This window comes from Mastomys coucha, unplaced genomic scaffold, assembly GCF_008632895.1.
Source record: "Mastomys coucha isolate ucsf_1 unplaced genomic scaffold, UCSF_Mcou_1 pScaffold22, whole genome shotgun sequence".
NCBI lineage: Eukaryota > Metazoa > Chordata > Mammalia > Rodentia > Muridae > Mastomys > Mastomys coucha.
This window is the reverse complement of record NW_022196905.1, coordinates 7970108-7990098: the sequence shown is the minus strand read 5'-3', so window position 1 is coordinate 7990098 and position 19991 is coordinate 7970108. Positions and strand designations below refer to the sequence as shown.

The 19991-nt window shown below is 38.0% G+C and overlaps 1 protein-coding gene across 6 annotated transcripts in view; it reads left to right on the top strand.

Moving 5' to 3' along the window:
• The window catches only part of Usp34 (ubiquitin specific peptidase 34), a 191979-nt gene that overhangs the window by 7660 nt on the left and 164328 nt on the right, over window positions 1-19991 (top strand). For all 6 annotated transcript variants that reach the window (XM_031342440.1, XM_031342435.1, XM_031342437.1 and 3 more), the window contains exons 2-3: window positions 5606-5693; window positions 15734-16154. In XM_031342440.1, the coding sequence (XP_031198300.1) occupies window positions 5606-5693; window positions 15734-16154 (509 nt within the window). The remainder of the gene's footprint in view (window positions 1-5605; window positions 5694-15733; window positions 16155-19991) is intronic.

The following is a 19991-nucleotide window of genomic DNA, read 5'->3' as shown; positions in this document are numbered from 1 at the left end:
GGCTGGCCTCAAACTCAGAAATCCACCTGCCTCTGCCTTCCATGTGCTGGGATTAAAGGCATGTGCCACCACTGCCTGGCAACTTGTCTCTCTTAGGCAAACGCAAGTGTGAGTGTGTGTGTGTGTGCGTGTGTGTGTGTGTGTGTGTGTGTGTGTGTGTGTGTGTGTATGTATGTATGTATGTATGCGTGCGCGCACACACTCATACACAGAGCTGGAGAGATGGCTCAGCAGTTAAAGGCATGCGCCACCATTGTCCGACTATCATCTTTTTTGCTTTTTTGAGACAGGGTTTCTCTGTATAGCCTTGGCTGTCCTGGAATTCACTCTGTAGACCAGCCTGGCCTTGAACTCAGAAATCCGCCTGCCTCTGCCTCCTAAGTGCTGTGATTAAAGGCGTGCGCCACCACCGCCCGGCATGACTATCCTCTTTTAAAGAAGTTATATGTGTATATTTATAAGTTCAAGTTTTTTTAAATGTGCAAAACTATAAATTAATTACTGTGTGTTTTATATTATTTTTGTTTAGAGACTGGTATTAGCTACCTTAGGCAGCTTTAAGTTTCCATGGCAGCTTCCCTGATTCTGTGTGCTGGGATTTATAGGCATGAATTGCTAGGTCTGGTTTTATCAGCATTTGTTTAGAAAGAGAAAGCTAGGAGTGGTGGTGGTGTGGGTGGTGTAGGTGGTGTAAATGGTGTAGTTGGTGTAGGAGGTTCCAGGGGTGTAGGTGGTGTAGTTGATGTAGGTGGTGCCGGGGTGTAGGTGGTATTGGTGGTGCAGGTGGTGCTGATGGTGAAGGGGTGGTGAAGGTAGTGCAGGTGGTGTAGCTAGTATAGTTGATGTAGGTGGTATAGTTGATGTAGGTGGTGCCAGGGGTGCAGGTGGTGCAGGTGGTGTAGGTGGTAGTGGTGTAGTTGGTAGTGGTGTAGTTGGTAGTGGTGTAGTTGGTAGTAGTGTAGTTAGTGTAGCTAGTATAGCTGGTGTAGGTGGTGTAGCTGGTGTAGGTGGTGTAGCTGGTGTAGGTGGTGTAGCTGGTGTAGGTGGTGTAGCTGGTGTAGGTGGTGTAGCTGGTGTAGCTGGTGTAGGTGGTGCAGGTGGTGTAGCTGGTGTAGCTGGTGTAGGTGGTGTAGCTGGTGTAGGTGGTGCAGGTGGTGTAGCTGGTGTAGGTGGTGTAGCTGGTGTAGGTGGTGTAGCTGGTGTAGGTGGTGTAGCTGGTGTAGGTGGTGCAGGTGGTGTAGCTGGTGTAGGTGGTGCAGGTGGTGTAGCTGGTGTAGGTGGTGTAGGTGGTGTAGCTGGTGTAGGTGGTGTAGGTGGTGTAGCTGGTGTAGCTGGTGTAGGTGGTGCAGGTGGTGTAGGTGGTGCAGGTGGTGTAGCTGGTGTAGGTGTATGAGACGGGGTTTCTCTGTGTAGCTGGCTGTCTTGGAGCTTAACTCTGTAGCCTTAAACTCAGAGATCTGCCTGCCTCTGCCTCCCAGATGCTGGAATAAAAGGTATGTGACACCATCTCCTGTTCGTATTAAGTATTTCAAGATGTATGGGTTACCTAGATTTATGATTAGTGTGTTGGAAAACTATATTTTTAGGGCTGGAAAGATGGCTCAGGAGTTAAGAGCATTGGTTTCTTCCTTCAGGGGTCCTGAGTTCAATTCCTAGCACACGGTGATTTAAAATCATCTGTAATGGCATCCAGTTGCCTCATGGGGTGTGAAGATATTTGTGAGAAAACACACACACACACACAAATATAAAAATGAGTCTTTACAAATTATATTTTCTAGTCTTTTTTTCCCTTTGCAGTACAGAATAAAACTTGGCCTTGTGTATGTCAGCCAAGAAATCTGCTGGTGATATATGTGCTTTTCTGAAAACATACTCATTGTTGCTGGGTTGTTTTTTTTTTTTACTGTGATACTTGTACATCTTCTCCTGTACTGAATATTATCAAAGTGTTATTTTGGCAAAAAAAAAAAAAGCTAATTTGTTCTTTTAACCACTTTTAAAATACTGGGTACTTATAGTTTTGGTTTTAAATATTTACTACATCTGCTTATTGTACATGGGTGTACATGTGTACACATGTGTGCATGCGTGTGCATATGTGCATATGGATGAGCTGTGGCACAAGAGAGCAGTCAGGGTTTTGGTTTTTTTTTTTCTCTTTACCATGTGTGTCCTGGGAATTCAACTGATTATCAGGCTTGGTTACAGGTACCTTTATCTATAGAGCTATCTCATCAGCCCTGCATTTTTTTATATTGAATTTTCTGATTTCCCCCTCTTAGGCAGTTCTTATCTTCTGTGCTATTAACTAAATAAATAAATACATCATTTTTACTTTTTTTTTTCTTTTCGAGACAGGGTTTCTCTGTGTAGCCCTGGCTGTCCTGGAACTCACTCTGTAGACCAGGCTGACCTCGAACTCAGAAATCCTCCTTCCTCTGCCTCCCAAGTGCTGGGATTAAAGGCGTGTGCCACCATTGCCTGGCCTTTCTTTTAAAAAAAATTATGTGTATGAATGTTTTTCTTGAGTGCATGTATTTGCATTGCATGCATGCCTGGTATCTACAGAGATCAGAAGACGTGTCTGATCCCTGAAACTTGAGTTACTGACAATTGTAGGCCACTAGAGAGTGCTGGGAATCAAACCTAGGTCCTCTCAAGAGCTAACTCTCCAGCCTACTCTTTCCTTTACATTTATTTTATGATTATTTTATTTTATATGTATGGACAATTTACCTGAAGGCATGTCTGCACTATGTACAAGCTTAGCTTAAATTTTGAGTTTTAAAAAGTTTAAATATGTACGGACTTCTTTGGGGCTGGTGAGATGGCTCAGCGGGAAAAGCACTGACTGCTCTTCGAAAGGTCATGAGTTCAAATCCCAGCAACCACATGTTGACTCACAACCATCCGCAATGAGATCTGATGCCCTCTTCTGGTGTGTCTGAAGACAGCTACAGTGCACTTACATATAATAAATAAATAAATCTTAAAAAAATAAAGTTTAAAAAAGTTAAACCACTTTAAAAATTAAATCTACTTTGTGTGTGTGTGTGTGTGTGTGTGTGTGTGTGTGTGTGTGTGTGTATGTACTTATGCATGTCGGTGAGCAACTTGGTTACAAGGTAGTTCTCTCCTACCATGTGAGTTCTAAAGATTGAAGTCAAGTTTCAGGGATTGGTGGCAATAGTTACTACTTGATGAACATCTTGCCAGCTCCATTAAAACATTCTACTTGTTTATTTGTGTATGTGCATGTGTGTATATAAATTTGTGTTCTAGTGCTCTGGAAGCCATAAGAGGATATCGAATCTGTTAAAGTTGGAGGTAAAGGTGGTTATGAACTGCCTGAACTGTGTGTTGAAAGTGTTCTTGCCATTTCTCCAGCACTCACCTCCCACTTTCAGCTTTTAACTTTTTTTTTTCATATGGCATGTTCAGCCTATAAAAGTCTCCATTATTTTAAAATTTGAATTTCTTATTTCAGATACAAAATACTGAGTATTGTTACTGATCTGAGAGAATGTTAGTGATATTCAAATTAAAATCTTTGAGTCTTGGTAGTAATGAAGAATACTGAGTTCGTATCTGGATGATTATGAAACTTTTGAAAATTTTTATTTTATGTGAATGGATATTCTTGCCTGCATGTATGAGCACAACTTAACATGCAGTGTCTGTAGGGGTTGAAATAATGCATTGGATCACCTGAAACTGGAATTAGAGACACTTGTGAGCTGTAAGTGAGCTGTTATGTGGTTACTGGGAATCTTGAACCCTGGTTTTTGGGAGGAGCAGCCAGAACTCTCAACCGCTGAGCATTTTCTCTAGCTCAGTGGTTCTCAACCTGTGTGTTTTGACTCCTTGGGGGGTCACATTTCTTATATCCTGCCTAGCAGACATTCATATTCCGATTCACAGCCGTAGCAAATTTACAGTTAAAAAGTAGCAGTGAAATAATTGTATGGTTGGAGGTCACCACAACATGAGGAACTGTATTAAAGTGTTTGCAACATTATGAAGATTGAGAGCCATTGCTTTAGCTCTTGTGATTTTGAATCTTTATTTGATGATGTTTCTGGAATAGTATAATTTGGCAAATATAGTTTTAGATTGCTGTTCTGCTCTCCCATTTTGGGAACTTTAAGAGAAATTTGTATTGCCCATCATTTAAAGAAGAAATGTTAGTGCTTGAAGACAGCTCAACTGGATAAGGTACTTGATGTTAAATCTGATAACTTGCTTTTGATTTCTGGAACTCACATGATAGATGGAGAGAAGAAATTTCCCCTAAATTGTTTTCTGACACCTTAAAACACCCACCTCCACACAAAATAAATATATCCTCCCCCACACAGAAAAAACCCACCGACCAAATAAACAAACAACCCCTGCCCCCCTAAAAACTCAGCTTGGAATGGTAGTGCATGGCATGCCTTTAATCCCAGCACCAGGAGCAGAGAGGTAAGAGGATCTCATTGCTGTCAGTTCATGGCAAGCCTGGTCTATAAATCAGGTTCCAGGACAGCCAGCGCTGTTACACAGAGAAACCTGGTCTGGAAAAGGCAAACAAAAGCCCAACAACAAAATATATAGCAAATTGGAAGTATAAATGAAAAATGCATTGAATAAATATAACCTGCCAAAAAGTTTATTAGCTATACACTGTGTAATTGACTCTCATGAGTATATGGCTTGCTAGTTGCTGTGGTTTCCTGCCCAGCATTTCAAGAGTTTCTTAGACCATATCTATAGTCTGGGAAAAGATTAAAATCAGAAATATGGAATTATAAAGTGAAAAAATGATGTCAGACTATCTGTATTGGATAGCTTTTTAAACACTGTAATGACATATGCCTCATAGAAGTGATTAGGAATGATTTGGCTTAGATAGGAAATTCATGAGCAGTAAGAGTGGGATTAGAGTTTAGTTGTTAAAGTAAGTATTTCGTTTGGGTGGAGAGATGGACCAGTGGTGTAGAGAACCTAGTACTCTTGAAGAGGAACTGGGTTCCATTCCCAACACCACAAGATGGTTCACAGCCACCCGTAACTCCAGTTCCCGGGACCCTGCTTGCATGTGATCAGCATATACTCATACAGGGTCACACACAAACACGTAAATATAAAATCCGGCAAATTGTAAAAATGCTTTTGTTAAAGCTAAGCCTTTCTGGCTGGCCTAGAACAGTGATGAGATCCTATCTTCAACACCTGCACTCCCCATTGCCCAAGAAGAAAACCAAAGCCCAGAACCCCAAAAATGAAAACAAACCAAAACAAGTAACCTAAACCAAACAAAAACCAAGAAATCAGGTTGAGGAGCAAGCCAGTAATGGCCTGCTTCATTTTTTGCCATTTTCCTCTGATGATAGACTGTTAACCTTTAAGCAGAAAAAATCCTTTCCTTTCTAAGTTACTTTTGGTCATGGTCTATATCACAGAAATAATTAATACAGTCAGTAATCAAAGTTTTTATCCCAGTAGTGAAAGCAAAAGAATCAATTGATATTTACATTTGTGTATCTAAGCTTTATTTTTAAGTAGTATTGGCTTTAATATTCATTTAACATTTTTTCATACTTTTATCCTTCTATTTCAGTATCAGATATAGAAGGTGGTGATGGACTACAGCTCAGAAAGGAACATACTCTCAAAATATTTGCTTATATCAATTCCTGGACTCAAAGGTAGGTATGCAATTGTAGGTATTTTAATGACTAACATGATGGATTGTATAAACTGCCATTACTTGTTAATGTACAGATTTGGCAAGGTCCTACTGTTTTTTTTTCTTTTTCTTTTTTTTTCTTCTGTTTGTTTGTTTTGGTTTTTGTTTTTTTGGAAGACAGGTCTGTTGTGTAGATAGACAGCATGGTTGTGCTGGGACCCTAGTTAGAGTCCCGAGCAGGCTGGCCTTTAGATCTGCCTGCCTCTGCTTCCTGAATACTGGGATTAAAATCTTTTGCCACCACACCTAGCCAGTATTATTGTTCCTGAAAGCCTTCCATATGATTAGAACTCCAGAAAATTTGGAATTAATTTCTCAGTAGAATATCTGTAGAGGCTATTAATGATCACAAGTAAAGTTAACATAATTGATAAAAACGTGCTGAGAACTGGAAGCCCTCAACCAAGGTTTAACTAAGTAACCTAGTTCTTTTTAGTGCTACTGAAAGTCTGAGCATCTGCTATTGGCTGATCTAGCTGAACCTTGGTGTCTGCTGTTTCAGTCACCACATTCAGCAGGTTCTGTTCTGCTGAGAGTAGGCTGCCTATAAGAAAGGATTACTCGTTTCAGATACTCTAGAAACGTTTTCTTTTTTTCCGATGTTGAATACTGTGTTGTAATCTTTAGAATTTTTTTCTTTTTCTAATTTTATGTGTAATTATGTCTTGCCTATATGTATGTATGTGTAACACAAGTATGCCTGGTGCCCTAGGAAGTAAGAGAGCTTTGGATCCCCTGGAACTGAAGTTACTTATTGCTGTGAGCCCATGTGGGTTCTGGGAACTGGACCTTGGTTCTCTGGAAGCAAGTAGCCTTAACCACTGGGTCATCTATCCCCAGTCTCATGAAGTAGACCTTTAGTGCTTTCAACAATAGCAGGATAGAGAAAATGATAGATTTGTGTTGTCAAATGAAATTTGTCCTAAGAATTGTCCTAAGAAATGTACTTGTCGCTGGGCGGTGGTGGTGTACACCTTTAATCCCAGCCCTTAGGAAGCAGAGACAGGCAGATTTCTGAGTTCAAGGCCAGCCTGGTCTACATGGTCTACAGAGTGAGTTCCAGGGCAGCCAGGGCTACACACAGAGAAACCCTGTCTCGAAAAACCAAAAAAAAAGGAGAGAGAAATGTACTTGTCTTAATGGTTCTTCGTGAGTATTTATTTACTACTGAAACGTATTGAAGCTACATGTTTTGAGCTATCATTGCATTTAAAAGGCTTATCAGCATGTGTATTATATATATCAGATGTGCATATGTGAGTATGCAAGTTTTGTATATTTTACTTTCTACTTTACAGACTAAACTCAGGCTGTTAGTCTTGGATAGCCATCTTACTAGCTCTCATTACATGGATTTCAATATAAATTTGAATTCAGATGCAAAGCATATTATTTTACTTGGGTAATAAGTTCATAATCAGGCTAGAAATAAAAGATGTAGAATGGAGAAAAAGGTAGGATTGGTAGATGGTAGGAAAGGTATGTGTGATATAGAACAATAAATATGAGGAGTCCAAACAAGTGTTAAAAGTAATTGGTGCAGACATGGGGCACGTTTCCATCAGCAGAAGTAAGTAGGTCTCTTGAGTTTGAAGCCAACTTGTTCAATGGAGTGTGTTCTGGGCCAACCAGACCTACACAGTCAGACTGTCTTTCTCTACCTCAAAATGTGACTGAAAGAAAAAGCATATAGTATTTCTTAAGTTCTCCTTCTCAATCCTATTTCTATTTTCAATGTAATGGCTTAATATTCTGTTTTCTGAAATTGTATTATACATCTGTTGCTTCATCTGTCAGTTTTAACCTTGACCTTCCTTTTGTGATGTATAGGATTTTACTTTGTCACATCTTTTCAATATGGCTGCTACCAATTCTTAGCATACTTGTAAAAGTAAAAATGCTGTTCAAAGATTTGTCAAAATGTTAGCTGGTTGCATTATTTGTTTCCTGGGGTCTCTACTGACTTGTTTTTCATTTGAGTAATTTTCTATATATAAATTATGAATTCTTTCTAAACTCTTAAAGCCTTTTTAGTAGTGATCTGTTATTTTTTACTATCTGCCTAGTCTCATCTGAATTTACCCTTGAGTTTCAGTTTGTATTGTTTGCTGGTAAGCTAGCTTCACTTCAGAGTTCTTCTCTGAGCCTTTGCTATTTTTTTACTCATACTATCCAGAATTGTGTTTTTTGGTGCTTATTGCTTTATTATTATATTTTCTTAGAAAAGTTATATGGAAAACATGATTTGTAGAGTTGACATATCTAAAGTGTTTATCCTTTATGTGTACTTTTATCATATGCTTCTTTTGAACACAGGATTCTGATGGAAAGTAATTCCTTTCCGAATTTTCAAAGTCATGCTTCATTGTATTTCAGGGATCCAATGTTGCTTTTCTGAAGTATTATCTTTTCCCCTTTTAGAAATACTGTCTGTGTAGCTCCATTTGGCCCAGAGTTGTCTTAAAACTTGGGATTCTCTTATCTCAACTTTGAGTGTAGAACTATAGATGTGTGTTATGATACCCAGCAATTTTAGCAGTTTTTATTCTTTAGCTTTCTCTAATACCCTCCTTAAACTTTGGGGTTTTTTTCCTTGTATTTCAAGAATTGCAAGTGTAGTATATTTGGATAAGCCTCTTTCTATTCTGGAAATGAATATCATAAAACAACTGACAAAAGCTGGAGACTAATATCTAATGGGAATGCACACTGAACAGCCATTATGAAAACCAGTATGGTGGTTTCCATTTCTCGGTGCAGCCTTGGCTGTCCTGGAACTAGCTCTGTAGACCAGACTGGCCTTGAACTCAAGAGATCCACCTGCCTCTGCCTGCCAAGTGCTGGGTTTAAAGGTGTTCTCACTACTAGGCCTCACAAGCTAGAACTTTTATATGTCCATTTATATCACTCCTGGACCTCTACCTGAAAGACTGCATCCTATTACAGATATTTATCTATGTTGATTGCTACTGTTTTCATAATAGCATGGGAATATAATAAACGTATATGTCCATCATAGAAGAATGGATAATGGGAATGTGGTACATATACAGTGAAATTTCATTCATATATAAGGAAAAATAGAATTGTGCTATTTTTAGGAAGTATATTGAACTTGGAAATATTTTAAGTGAGGTGACCCAGAGTCATAAAGACACACAACATATCTTCTCTTGTGTAGATCTTACAACTTTTTGTATATACATATCTAGGTGGGAGGGAGAGCAAATGCCAGGAAACTAGAACGGGACTTATGAGAAGGGAAAATATTAGTTCCAGTAGAAAATTACTCTATAAATCTCAGTAAGTGATATCTAAGCTATATCTAGGAACCCCTAAAAGCTGTGGTTGATTGGATTAGCATACCACTCATGAAAAGTCTTAAATTTCTGATTACCCTCTGTTAGTTAGAACTAATGTTTAAGTGTGCTTCTGATTTATTCCTTCTTTTGGTTAGTAATTTTATTTTTGTCATTTTACATATTGAAGTATTTTCACTGAGTTTTCTTTTAATCTTGACACCTTTCATCGTTCATTAATTTTTTAAAATGTAAATTTAAATCTTCCAGTAAGTTGAAATAAAAATACTAAAACTCCTTGAAAGTTTTTACTTCATTATTTCCTCATGACCATCTGTCTTTTGGACCTGCTAGTCTTGATTGGTCATATACTTTTCTTTTTCTCCCCAATATCAATCAGTCTTTATCCTTCTTTTTGAGAGATTGCTTTAGTTTCCCTGTTTGGAACTTTTGTTATGTTATTATAGGTTGCTAAAATTTTAATTGGGTTTAAAATAAGCTGTATATTTATTTTAAAGGCATACCAACATTCTATGTACAATTAAAAAGCTTTTTATTTTAAAAGGTGCTTAGGATGGAACCCATGGCTTCATACAAAGGCAACTAACCTAACACTGAGCTCTATGCCCAACATCAAAGGGCTCAGCTTTATAATCACCACTTAGGTTTTTATAACATTCTTTCAGTAACCTAATATCTGTTAGGTTCTTTAAGAATTATAAAGTATAGATAATTTTTTTCATTCTTGTAATTATGCTGGTTAGTTTTTATTTTTTAATTTTAATATTTTTTTAATCCACTTGAAACAGTCTGTGGTCATCTTGGGAAAGATACTCAGAAATTGCTTCCATCAGATCATGAAGTATTTAATGGTTATATGGGAGGGCACAGCCCATGGTAGGCAGCGCTGCCCTGTGAAGGGGCCCTGAAGCCAGAGGAGCAAGCCCTAAGGGGTAAATTAGTAAACTGTACTCCTTCATGTTATCTGTTTAGTTCCTGCCTCTGGATTTCCTTCATGGTTGAGTTTTATGCCTTGACTTCTCTCAGTGATGTACTGTAGATCAGGAAGTGTAAGCTAAATAAAATCCTTTTTTTTTTCCTGTAGTCACTTTTCACATAGCAACATACAACAAACTAAGATAAAAAGTTAGTACCAGAAAACTGTTGTAGTGACAGACATGATCATGTTTGGGAGGATTGTAGAAGTGTTAGGGACTTTGGGCTGGAAAAGTTATTAGTGCTCAAAACTTAATGGCCGGTTCTGTGGGAACTTGGAAGATAGTGTTGAGAACAGGCAGATGATGAAGACCTGCTCTGTGGAATTTCATAGGGAAGCAAAAACTCTTTGTTAGGGTATGTGGTGATTTATTTGAATTAACAATCTGTGGTTCTTGTCAGCTGCAGCTAAAGAATTTGTTCTGAATGGACGGATAGTACAGTACCATTGAAATGAAACCTTTATTTTACTGAGACTATTGCTATTGTTTCCTGGGGCTGAAAAAGCAGCTACAATTAAGACGACACTGGTATCATTGAGGTGAAATCCTGTGGAGAGTATTTATTTTGTTTTTGTTTTTGTTTTTTGTTTTTTGTTTTTTTCAAGACAGGGTTTCTCTGTATAGCCCTGGCTGTCCTGGAACTCACTCTGTAGACCAGGCTGGCCTTGAACTCAGAAATCCGCCTGCCTCTGCCTCCCAAGTGCTGGGATTAAAGTCGTGAGCCACCACCGCCCGGCGAGAGTATTTATTATTTCCTCATGGTCAGCACACAGAAACTGGTTTAGAGGAGCCAAGGCTATATATCAAGTTGAGTTGAACTTGATGTCTAAGTTGTATATGAATTATTTTTAATATAAATGTGTATAGTGAGTCCAGTGGCTCTATTTCTTTACTTTATGCTAGTCCCCAATAACTACACAGAGAAACCAGATTTTATTTAAAACTGCACCTCTATTGAGAAGTAAAAGATGTACCTTAAACTTCTGTGCTAATCTGGCTACTTCCCAGCCCCATCCCATGATACTTGCATATTATTATTTATCTTCAGTCTCCTCCTTCGTGGCTCCAATTCCTCCATCCTGCCTGCTCATCTGAATCTTTTCCCCTCCCCCCTCCTTCCTCTGTTTGGTGAGTGTTACACCCTATTCTTTATTCTGCTTAGCCATTGGGTGATCAGCTTTTATTGACAAGGCAGAGATTAAATGATAACAATTGTTTACATTAACTTGAGACAGGAGATTCTTGGTGTAAGCATTACAATGCTGTGTCCTGATTGAAATAAGATATGAGGGCACATAAATCAGTATTTGAATAACCTAATGGTAAACTTTATACAGTGCACAAAACATCATACCTACAAAGAATCTTCCACATGGTGCTGGCTTTGGCTGTATGAAAGTTAACTTTTGTTGTTGTTGTTTTGTTTTTCTGAGACAGGGTTTCTCACTGTAGCCCTGCCTTTTTGTGAATTCCATATGTAGACAGGCTGGCCTGCAGTTCACAGAGAGCTCTTGATTCTGCCTCTTGAGTGCTGTCTCATGAAAGCTACCTTTAAAGGGATCATGGGAAGCAGTGGAGGCTTGACATTGTGAAAGGCTGTTGGTTAAGTGTAGCCTCAGTTGTAGTGGAAACTCCAGGATTGAAGGGATCATGAAGAGGAGCTGAGGCTTGGCACCTTGGTATAAACAGGCTTGGAGTCCCTGAAGAGCCCAATAGAGGCCATTGGTGAAGGTGCAGCTTCAGCTACAGTGGAGACCCTAGCATATTGGAGATGCCAGAAATATGGGCATTTTATTGATTAATGATTGATTTGGTAAGACCCAGACCAATGTGCCAGGTAGCCTTGAGTTTTATCATAAAGCAAACAGAGCAAGCCATGGGAGTATGCTAATGAGCAGCAGTTTTTCATGGCCCCTGCTTCAGTTCCTGCTTCAGGTTTCTGCCTTGAGTTCTTGCCTTGTCTTTCCTCAAGTGAGGGACTTTAACCCCAGGAGTTACAAGATGAGATAAAACCTGTCCTTGTTTGAGTTGGTTTTGGGCACTGTTTATCAATAGTATCAAATAGAAAGGAAACTAGGACATTTCTGTGTTTTATTTATTTATGAGGGGTTCCCCCTTTCTTTTTTTAGAGTCTTGCTCTATATATCAGGCTTGCCTTGAATTTAGGGATAAAGATGTGCGCCACCAAGCTAGGCTGAGTGTTTACTGTTTTTGTTGTCTTTGGTGACACAAGTTTTTATTTACTGTTTATTTTGAGCCTTCTCTTTCCTCTTACAAAGACTTATTCTTGGCTGTCCCTCATGGTTAAGGCAAGTGCGTTGGATATTCTCTGTGAGTGGTACATCTTAAAATCATCATCTGTACTATCTGATAGATATAAATAAAATAAATGATAAGCAGGCGTTTTTTTCTGACAAGGATTTGACTGTGTAATTTGGCTGGGCTAGACTTCATTTTGTATACCAAGATGGCCTTAAAATAGTCTTTCTTAACACTGATGTATCCTTTGGACTCTTGATATTTTCTTTTTCTTTTCTTTCATTCTTTCTTTTTTTTTTTTTGGTTTTTCGAGACAGGGTTTCTCTGTATAGCCCTGGCTGTCCTGGAAATCTGCCTGCCTCTGCCTCCCAAGTGCTGGGATTAAAGGCGTGAGCCACCACTGCCCGGCTCTTGATATTTTCTAAGAAGAAAAAAAGAAAAAAAATATATATATTTGGCTATGATAGTTTAGCTGTAAGGCAGGAGAGGTTACCTGATCCCTTTCATTGAACCTCTATTCTGTTCTTTACTTAATCCTTGGCTGGGGCTCCTTAGTCCTGAGCCTTTTTAATGTTTTTCTTTGTTGTTGTTTTTGTTTGTTTTTGAGATAGGGTCTCTGGTGAGTCTGGAAACCACAGATCCAGCTGCCTCTGCCTTCCTGGTTTTAGATTTAAAGGCATACACTACCACCCATCTTAATTTCCATTTTCCTTTTTTATTTTATGAGTGTGGATGTTTTGCCTACATCTCTTTGCTTCACATGCATGCAGTACCTGCAGGCGCCAGAAGAGGAGAGTGTTAGATCCCTCTGGAACTGGAGTTAGAGATAATTGTGACCCATCATGTGGATGATGGGAACAAACCCAGGTCCTTTGGAAGAGCAGCCATTTTTTTTTAACCACTAAGCTGTCTTTCCAGCCCCAGTTCCCATTTTCTGACAACTAATTTTAGAAGTAAAATTTTAGAAGTAAATTTGTCTTTCTTATTCTAAGGCTTAGCCAAGATCTTTTAAGAACTCAGACTCTAGCTTTACTAAGAAAACTGCCTAAGCACACAACTTCTCACTTTAGAGATAATTCTGTATTAGCACTCTAGGAAGAAGCTGAGTTGGAGTGGTGGTACATGCCTATAATCCTCAGATTTTGGAGTCAAAGGCAAGAGGATCCTGGCCAGCCTCAACTTAAAAGGGAGACCCTGTCAATGTAAAAATGGGGAGGGATGTGGCTCAGCAGTTAAGAGGGCTTTCCTAGTACATGTGAAGTCCTGGATTTGTCCCAAGTGTTGGAAAAGAGAAAAAAAGAGGTAGGAGATAAGAGGTAGGCAGGCTGCTCATCAGAAAACACTATGAGTAATTTTTGTTTGTTTAAGATTGTGGTGTGATGTCTCACTTTAGTCCTGGCTCGCTTGGAATCACTCTAGCCTCAACTCAGAGAGATCTGTCTGTCTGCTTGCCTTTTGATGCTAGATTAAAGACATTATATTTGTTTTCCTCATACAAATTACAGTATGGGTTGTGGGTTGGGGTTAGAGAGAAGGTTCTTCTAAAGGACTCATCTTCAGTTCCTAATATATCTCTCTAGTGGTTCACAACTACTTGCAACTGCAGATTTGGGGAATTGATGTACTCTTGTGGTCTTCATAGGAAGGTACACTTATAAACACACAAATAGATATCTGGGGATTGTGACACACATCTTTAATCTTAATATTTTTGTGTTAGAGGCAGGTGGATATTTGAGTTTGAGGTTATCCTGGTCTACATAGTGAGTTCTAGGCCATCCAGAGCCACATAGTGAGACCCTATCTTGAAAAAAAAAATGGTAATATGGTCTTTTATAGCTAGAAGGGACTTTTGAAGTAAAAGCCCCTTTGTTTAATCAATGTAACAATTTTTTCCAAAAATAGTATTTAATTAACTAATTAGAAACAGTGTTACAGTAGAATAGGAAGTTTGGAAATCTGTGTTGGGCTTATCATAAAGTTTTTTATTTTTAAGATTTATTTATTATATTTACATGAGTACACTGTAGCTGTTCTTAGACACATCAGAAGAGGGCGTCAGATCCTATTACAAAATGGTTGTGAGCCACCATGGTTGCTGGGAATTGAACTCAGGACCTCTGGAAGTGCTCTTAACTGCTGAGCCATTTCTCCAACCCTCATCTTAAGGTTTTAATCAAGGTATTATTCATGATATAATTATGTGGAGGCTTACAGGGGGCTAGAAGATCTGTTGTCTGGGGAAGCCTTAGTTGTAGGCAGCTTGAATGTTATTAATTATACCATGGTCACAGGGTCTTTTATGACTTAATCTTTGATATTTCATCTTTTAATTACAGTCACAGTTTACTCAATGGAAATGAGTCCCTTTTGCTCTCAAGGGGAAGAAAGTTAAGATTTGCTTTTTTTTTTTCTTTTGAGACAGGGTTTCTCTGTATAGCCCTGGCTGTCCTGGAGCTCACTTTGTAGACCAGGCTGGCATCGAACTCAGAAATCCGCCTGCCTCTGCCTCCTAAGTGCTGGGATTAAAGGCGTGAGCCACCACTGCCCGGCTATGATTTGCTTTTTAAATGAATGTGTACCAAGCATTTTGTGGTCATACTTCTAAGTTTATCTTGCCTATAGAAATGAGAATATTTCCCTTTTTGGTTGTACAGCATGTTGGTGATCTATTTGGACAATGTAGAGACATTTTTCTAATACTTCAAGGAATAAGTTATAAGTAATGGCTGATTATCTGTCATCAGTGTTTGGATACTAATATAATTTTGAACTAGGTACTTGTGTGTATATCATTTAATTATTGATCCACACAAGATTTTTAATTACCTGAAATATGCCAGGCATTGTCCTATTAATTGAACTTGTCTAAGAGAACTAGATTTTGTATGTAATACTTACCTGACATTTCCTTTTTGTTTGTTTGTTTTTGTTTTTTACTGATATTGAAGAGAATATTTTGTGTTTGAGTATATTTGGTTTTCCAGATAGGGTCTGGATAGGCTTCAAGAATTCATTAAAAAATGTAGTTAGATAATAAATTTTGTTAGATGATAACATTGCATTTTGTATTAAGTAACCAATAGTTTTATTAATGAAGTCATTACTACTACTACTATTACTACTACTACTACTACTACTACTACTACTACTGTTTTTTGGTTTTCTGAGACAGGATTTCTATATAACTAGATTCCTGTCCTTGAACTTTATAGCAATTCACCTGCCTTTTTACTTCTAAATGCTGGGATTAAAGGCATACACCACCATACCCAGCCTATGATTCTATTCTTAAAAATGAATACAGAGCTGCCCTAGCAGGAAGGGGAAAATTGATGTTTAAGGAAAGTATTTTAGTATTTGCTTCTTTTGTTACTTATTGAAATGTATATTGTTCCCTCTCTAGGAAACATTTATTTACTGCATTTTATTTTCTCTTATAGGCAATGTCTATGCTGCTTCAAGGAATATAAGCATTTGGAGATTTTTAACCAAGTAGTGTGTGCACTTATTAACTTAGTGATTGCCCAAGTTCAAGTGCTCCGGGACCAGCTTTGTAAACATTGTACTACCATTAACATAGATTCCACGTGGCAAGATGAGAGTAATCAAGCGGAAGAACCACTGAGTATAGATAGAGAATGTAATGAAGGAAATACAGAAAGACAAAAATCAATAGAAAAAAAATCAAACTCTACAAGGATTTGTAATCTGACTGAGGAAGAATCTTCAAAGAGTTCTGATCCTTTTAGTTTATGGAATACAGATGAGAAGGAAAAACTATTACTATGTGTAGCAAAAATTTTTCAAATTCAGTTTCCCTTATATACTGCTTACAAGCATAATACTCATCCTACTATAGAGGTATGTAAAAATAGGTATGATGATTCTTGTATTATAAAGTCCTACTAAGCTTGCTGGTCCCCTCCTTATCTGTGAATGACTCAAACTGGCTATTTTTTTGATGGAAAATTTTCCTTCTGCCTACCCTGTTTTCCATTCCCTTCTTTCTTCTTTCTTCCTCTTTCTCTTTGAGACAGAGTCTCACTGTATAGTCCTGCAGTGTGGCCTTGAGCTTTCTGTGTATCCTAGGGCTGGCCTTGAAGTTTAATTCACAGTACTTAGATTACAGCTGTGTAATCATGTTCCAGCTTGATGGGAAAAAAATTACGGGTATTGCCATAATATAGTTATAATTGAACTCAGAAGAACTTAAATTGAAGTGATACAAACATTTTTTCTTTGCTCTTTGTTATGTTTAAAAAAAAAAAACAAAACAGTGGCTGCGCATATATAATTCAGTGATGGCGTGCTTGCCTAGCATTTGTCATAAGTTCAGGATCCAACATTGTCAAAAGCAAAAATAATAGTTGCAGAGGATACAGGTTATATATTCCAGCATCCATGAGGTAATGCACAACTGTAGCTTGAATTCCAGGGGATATGACCCTGCTTCTAATGTCTTTGGACTCCTACATGCATGTGGTGGGAAAACATTCACTTAAGCACACATGTAATTCATAAAGTTAAAAAAATAGTTGTGTCAAAAAAGAACCACAGAGTTTTTAATTAGTCTTAGAAACATGTCACACTAGAATTTTTAATTAATAAGCAGAGCTTAATAAATTATATATATATTAAATAGTATCTTTTTGTAAGTCAAACTGCTTAATTTTTCTTGTGTTATTTTTATGAGCATTTCAGAAATTTAATAACTTATGATTTGTGAAGATAATTATATTTATAGAAAGCAAGAACTGAGAATATATGGTAATGTATTTGTCTCAGTGCAATAATTTTTTACTTGCCATTCTCTGAGAATGGGAGCACTTAGCAAGTTTTATAGCTCATTTATGCACTGCATTTCTTTTGGGGTTGAATGGGTTAAGGTCAGTCCCAGCAGTCTGGCTGCTCTGTGCATTGTTCCTTGTGGTTTCTTCCATGCCTGCTGCTCCTACGCAGGTGGGCAAGCTTCATCACATTGTGGTTCTAGGAGTGCTTGAGATAGAGGAAGGTAGATCTCTAAGGCATCTTGGGTGCCACTGAAGTGACATAGAGTGAGTTGTGTTACAAATTTGGTGACACCATTCATAAGGGCATTCAGCATTCAAAGGGATGTGAAGAAAATTATAAATTCCATCTCTAGATGGAATTTTTCCTTTTTCCTTCATATGTATCAACTTTTCTTTACCTGAAAAATAAGCACCTTTATTAGAATATTCTAAAACTGTTTTGAGAAAACACAGCCTATTAAACGATTACCCCTATTAGAAATATTGCTAAGAACATCCTGAAGTAGAATTTTGTGTTTTTCTGTGTAGAAACTTTGTAAAGACTATATAATAAGATATATTAACATACCAAAAATGTCAGAATTAAAAAAAAAAAAATTTCTAACCTTTTAATGTTAAGGGACTGGAGAGATCATTCAGTAGTAGAGTAATGGCTGCTCTTCCAGAGGTCTCAAGTTGGATTCCCAGTACCCTGCTGTTCCAGGAATCCCATGCCCTCTTCTGGCCTATGAAGGCACCGTTTGTACATGGTGCACAGAATTACTTGTAGGCAAACAACCACAGACATGAATTTGTGGTAGTGGGGGACTGCATCCGTGCTCTCCCCTGGGGGAAAAAAGAAGAAATGTAGATGTATGAAGTTCATTTAAAAATTAATTTTATTCAATTAATTAATTAGTTTTTGGGGGCAGAATCTTATTTTGTAGCTACGTGGCTGGCCTAGAGCTTGCATTTTAGACATGTTGGCCTAGAAGTCGCAGAGATGGCCTAGTTTTGCCTCCATACCCTGCAAGTTAATTTTTCTTAGTGAAACGATGTGGTTGCTCATGCCTTTATCTCACTTCTCAGGAAACTGAGGCAAGAGAATCAAAGTTTGAGGCTAACGTAGGCCAACTATAGTAAGTTTAGAGCAGCTTAGGCTTCAGGGTAAGACCTTGGCTCAAGACACAGACCAAAAAGAAATCCTTTATAAGAGCACTGTAAGTAATACTAAATCTGATACTTTGTTTTAAAGTCAGTTTGATCAGTGACTTTTTTTTCTTTTTAAAAATAATAATCTGTAAGTGTTATAATCAGTGCTTATACTTTTTAGTATAGTATATACTAAAAAGTGTAGTAAAGCATTTTGTTATTGCTATTTTTCAAGGTTATTATATGTGGTTACTTGTTTGAAAGTAATGGTTTCATAAAATGTTTTAGGTAAAATTACTTTATTGAAATTTTATTAAAAATTTTATAAAAACTAAAAATTATTTTTCTGAAAAATAACTGGAAAGGAGTTTTGTATTGAATTTATATAAGAATATGCTTTTCTCCTTTTTCTTTGTTAAAAATACCTTAAAATGTGTGGTTTCTAGCCTAGTGATCATGTAATTAACTGTTAATTGTCAGTTGTTTCAGAAAGTACAGAATCTTAGTGTAGTTTACATATATTGTAGAGTTAGGCTATATGTATTTATAAACGTGTTTATATATACTGATAATTTTTTTAAGCCAGTGCTTAATAAACAGTGCAGTGGCACTTAATTTCTGGTTTATCTTTTTGCTGTTTGAGACAGTCTCATTGTGTAGCCTACATTGGCCTTCAGCTCATAAATTTTCTTGCCTCCACTTTTTAAGCTCTGGTGTTACAGGGGTGTGCTGCTGGGAAATAAATCTTGGCCAAGGCAGGGTTTCTCTATAGTCCTCATTGACCTGGACTCGGTCTGTAGTTCAGACTGGTCTTGAGCTCAAAGATCCTTTTGCTTCTGCCTCAGTTCTGGTATACACCATCACCTGGCAATAGCAAGCACTTTTTTTTTTTTTTTTTCCCTTTTTGTGAGATGGGGTTTCTCTGTAGCCCTAGCTATCGTGGAACTCACTATGTAGACCAGGCTGGCCTTGAACACAGAAATCCACTGCCTCTCCCTCCTAAGTGCTGGGATTAAGGCATACGCCACCACTGCCTGGCCCATACTTTTATTTTAAGTGCGTTGGTGTTTTGCCTGCATGGATGTCTGTGTGAGGATGTCAGATCTTGGAGTTACAGTCAGTAGTGAGCTGCCATGTGGTTGCTGGGAATTAAACCCGGATCCTCTGGAAGAACAGTTAGTGCTCTTAACTGTTGAGCCATCTCTCCAGTTCCAACAGCAAGTACAGCAAAGTACTTTTAAAAGACTGAGCTGTCTCTTCAGTCCCCCAATCCTTGGGGCTGGATGTTGTGCTCCATACCTTTTATCTCAGCACTTGGGAAGCAGCAGGGGTTGCCTGGTCTACATAGTGAGTTCCAGGACAGCTAGGATTCTAACTGAAGCAAAAGAAAATTTGTAGAGAGGAGAGAGGGGGCAATACTTTTTGTTTAGTGTATGTATATATGGTATGGTGAGACAGACAGTGTGTGTGTATGTTGACAATTTGAAGTCTTGGTGTGTCCTCTACCTCTTTTAAAGGAGAATTTTTATGTAGCTCAGGCTGTTTTTGAATTCACTATATGGCAAAGATAACCTTGAACTCAAGTTTTTGGTATCTTTTTACTAACTGCTATTTTGGGGGGGTGCCCTTTTTTAAAAATTGCTTTTTGTGGAGAGATGTTATTATTGTATAGCCTTTGGTAGTTTAGAACTTAAAGTAGCTTGGCAACCTTCAGTTTACGGGATCTCTCCTAACCCTGACAATCACTGACATATTCAACTATGAGCCTTTTTTTTTT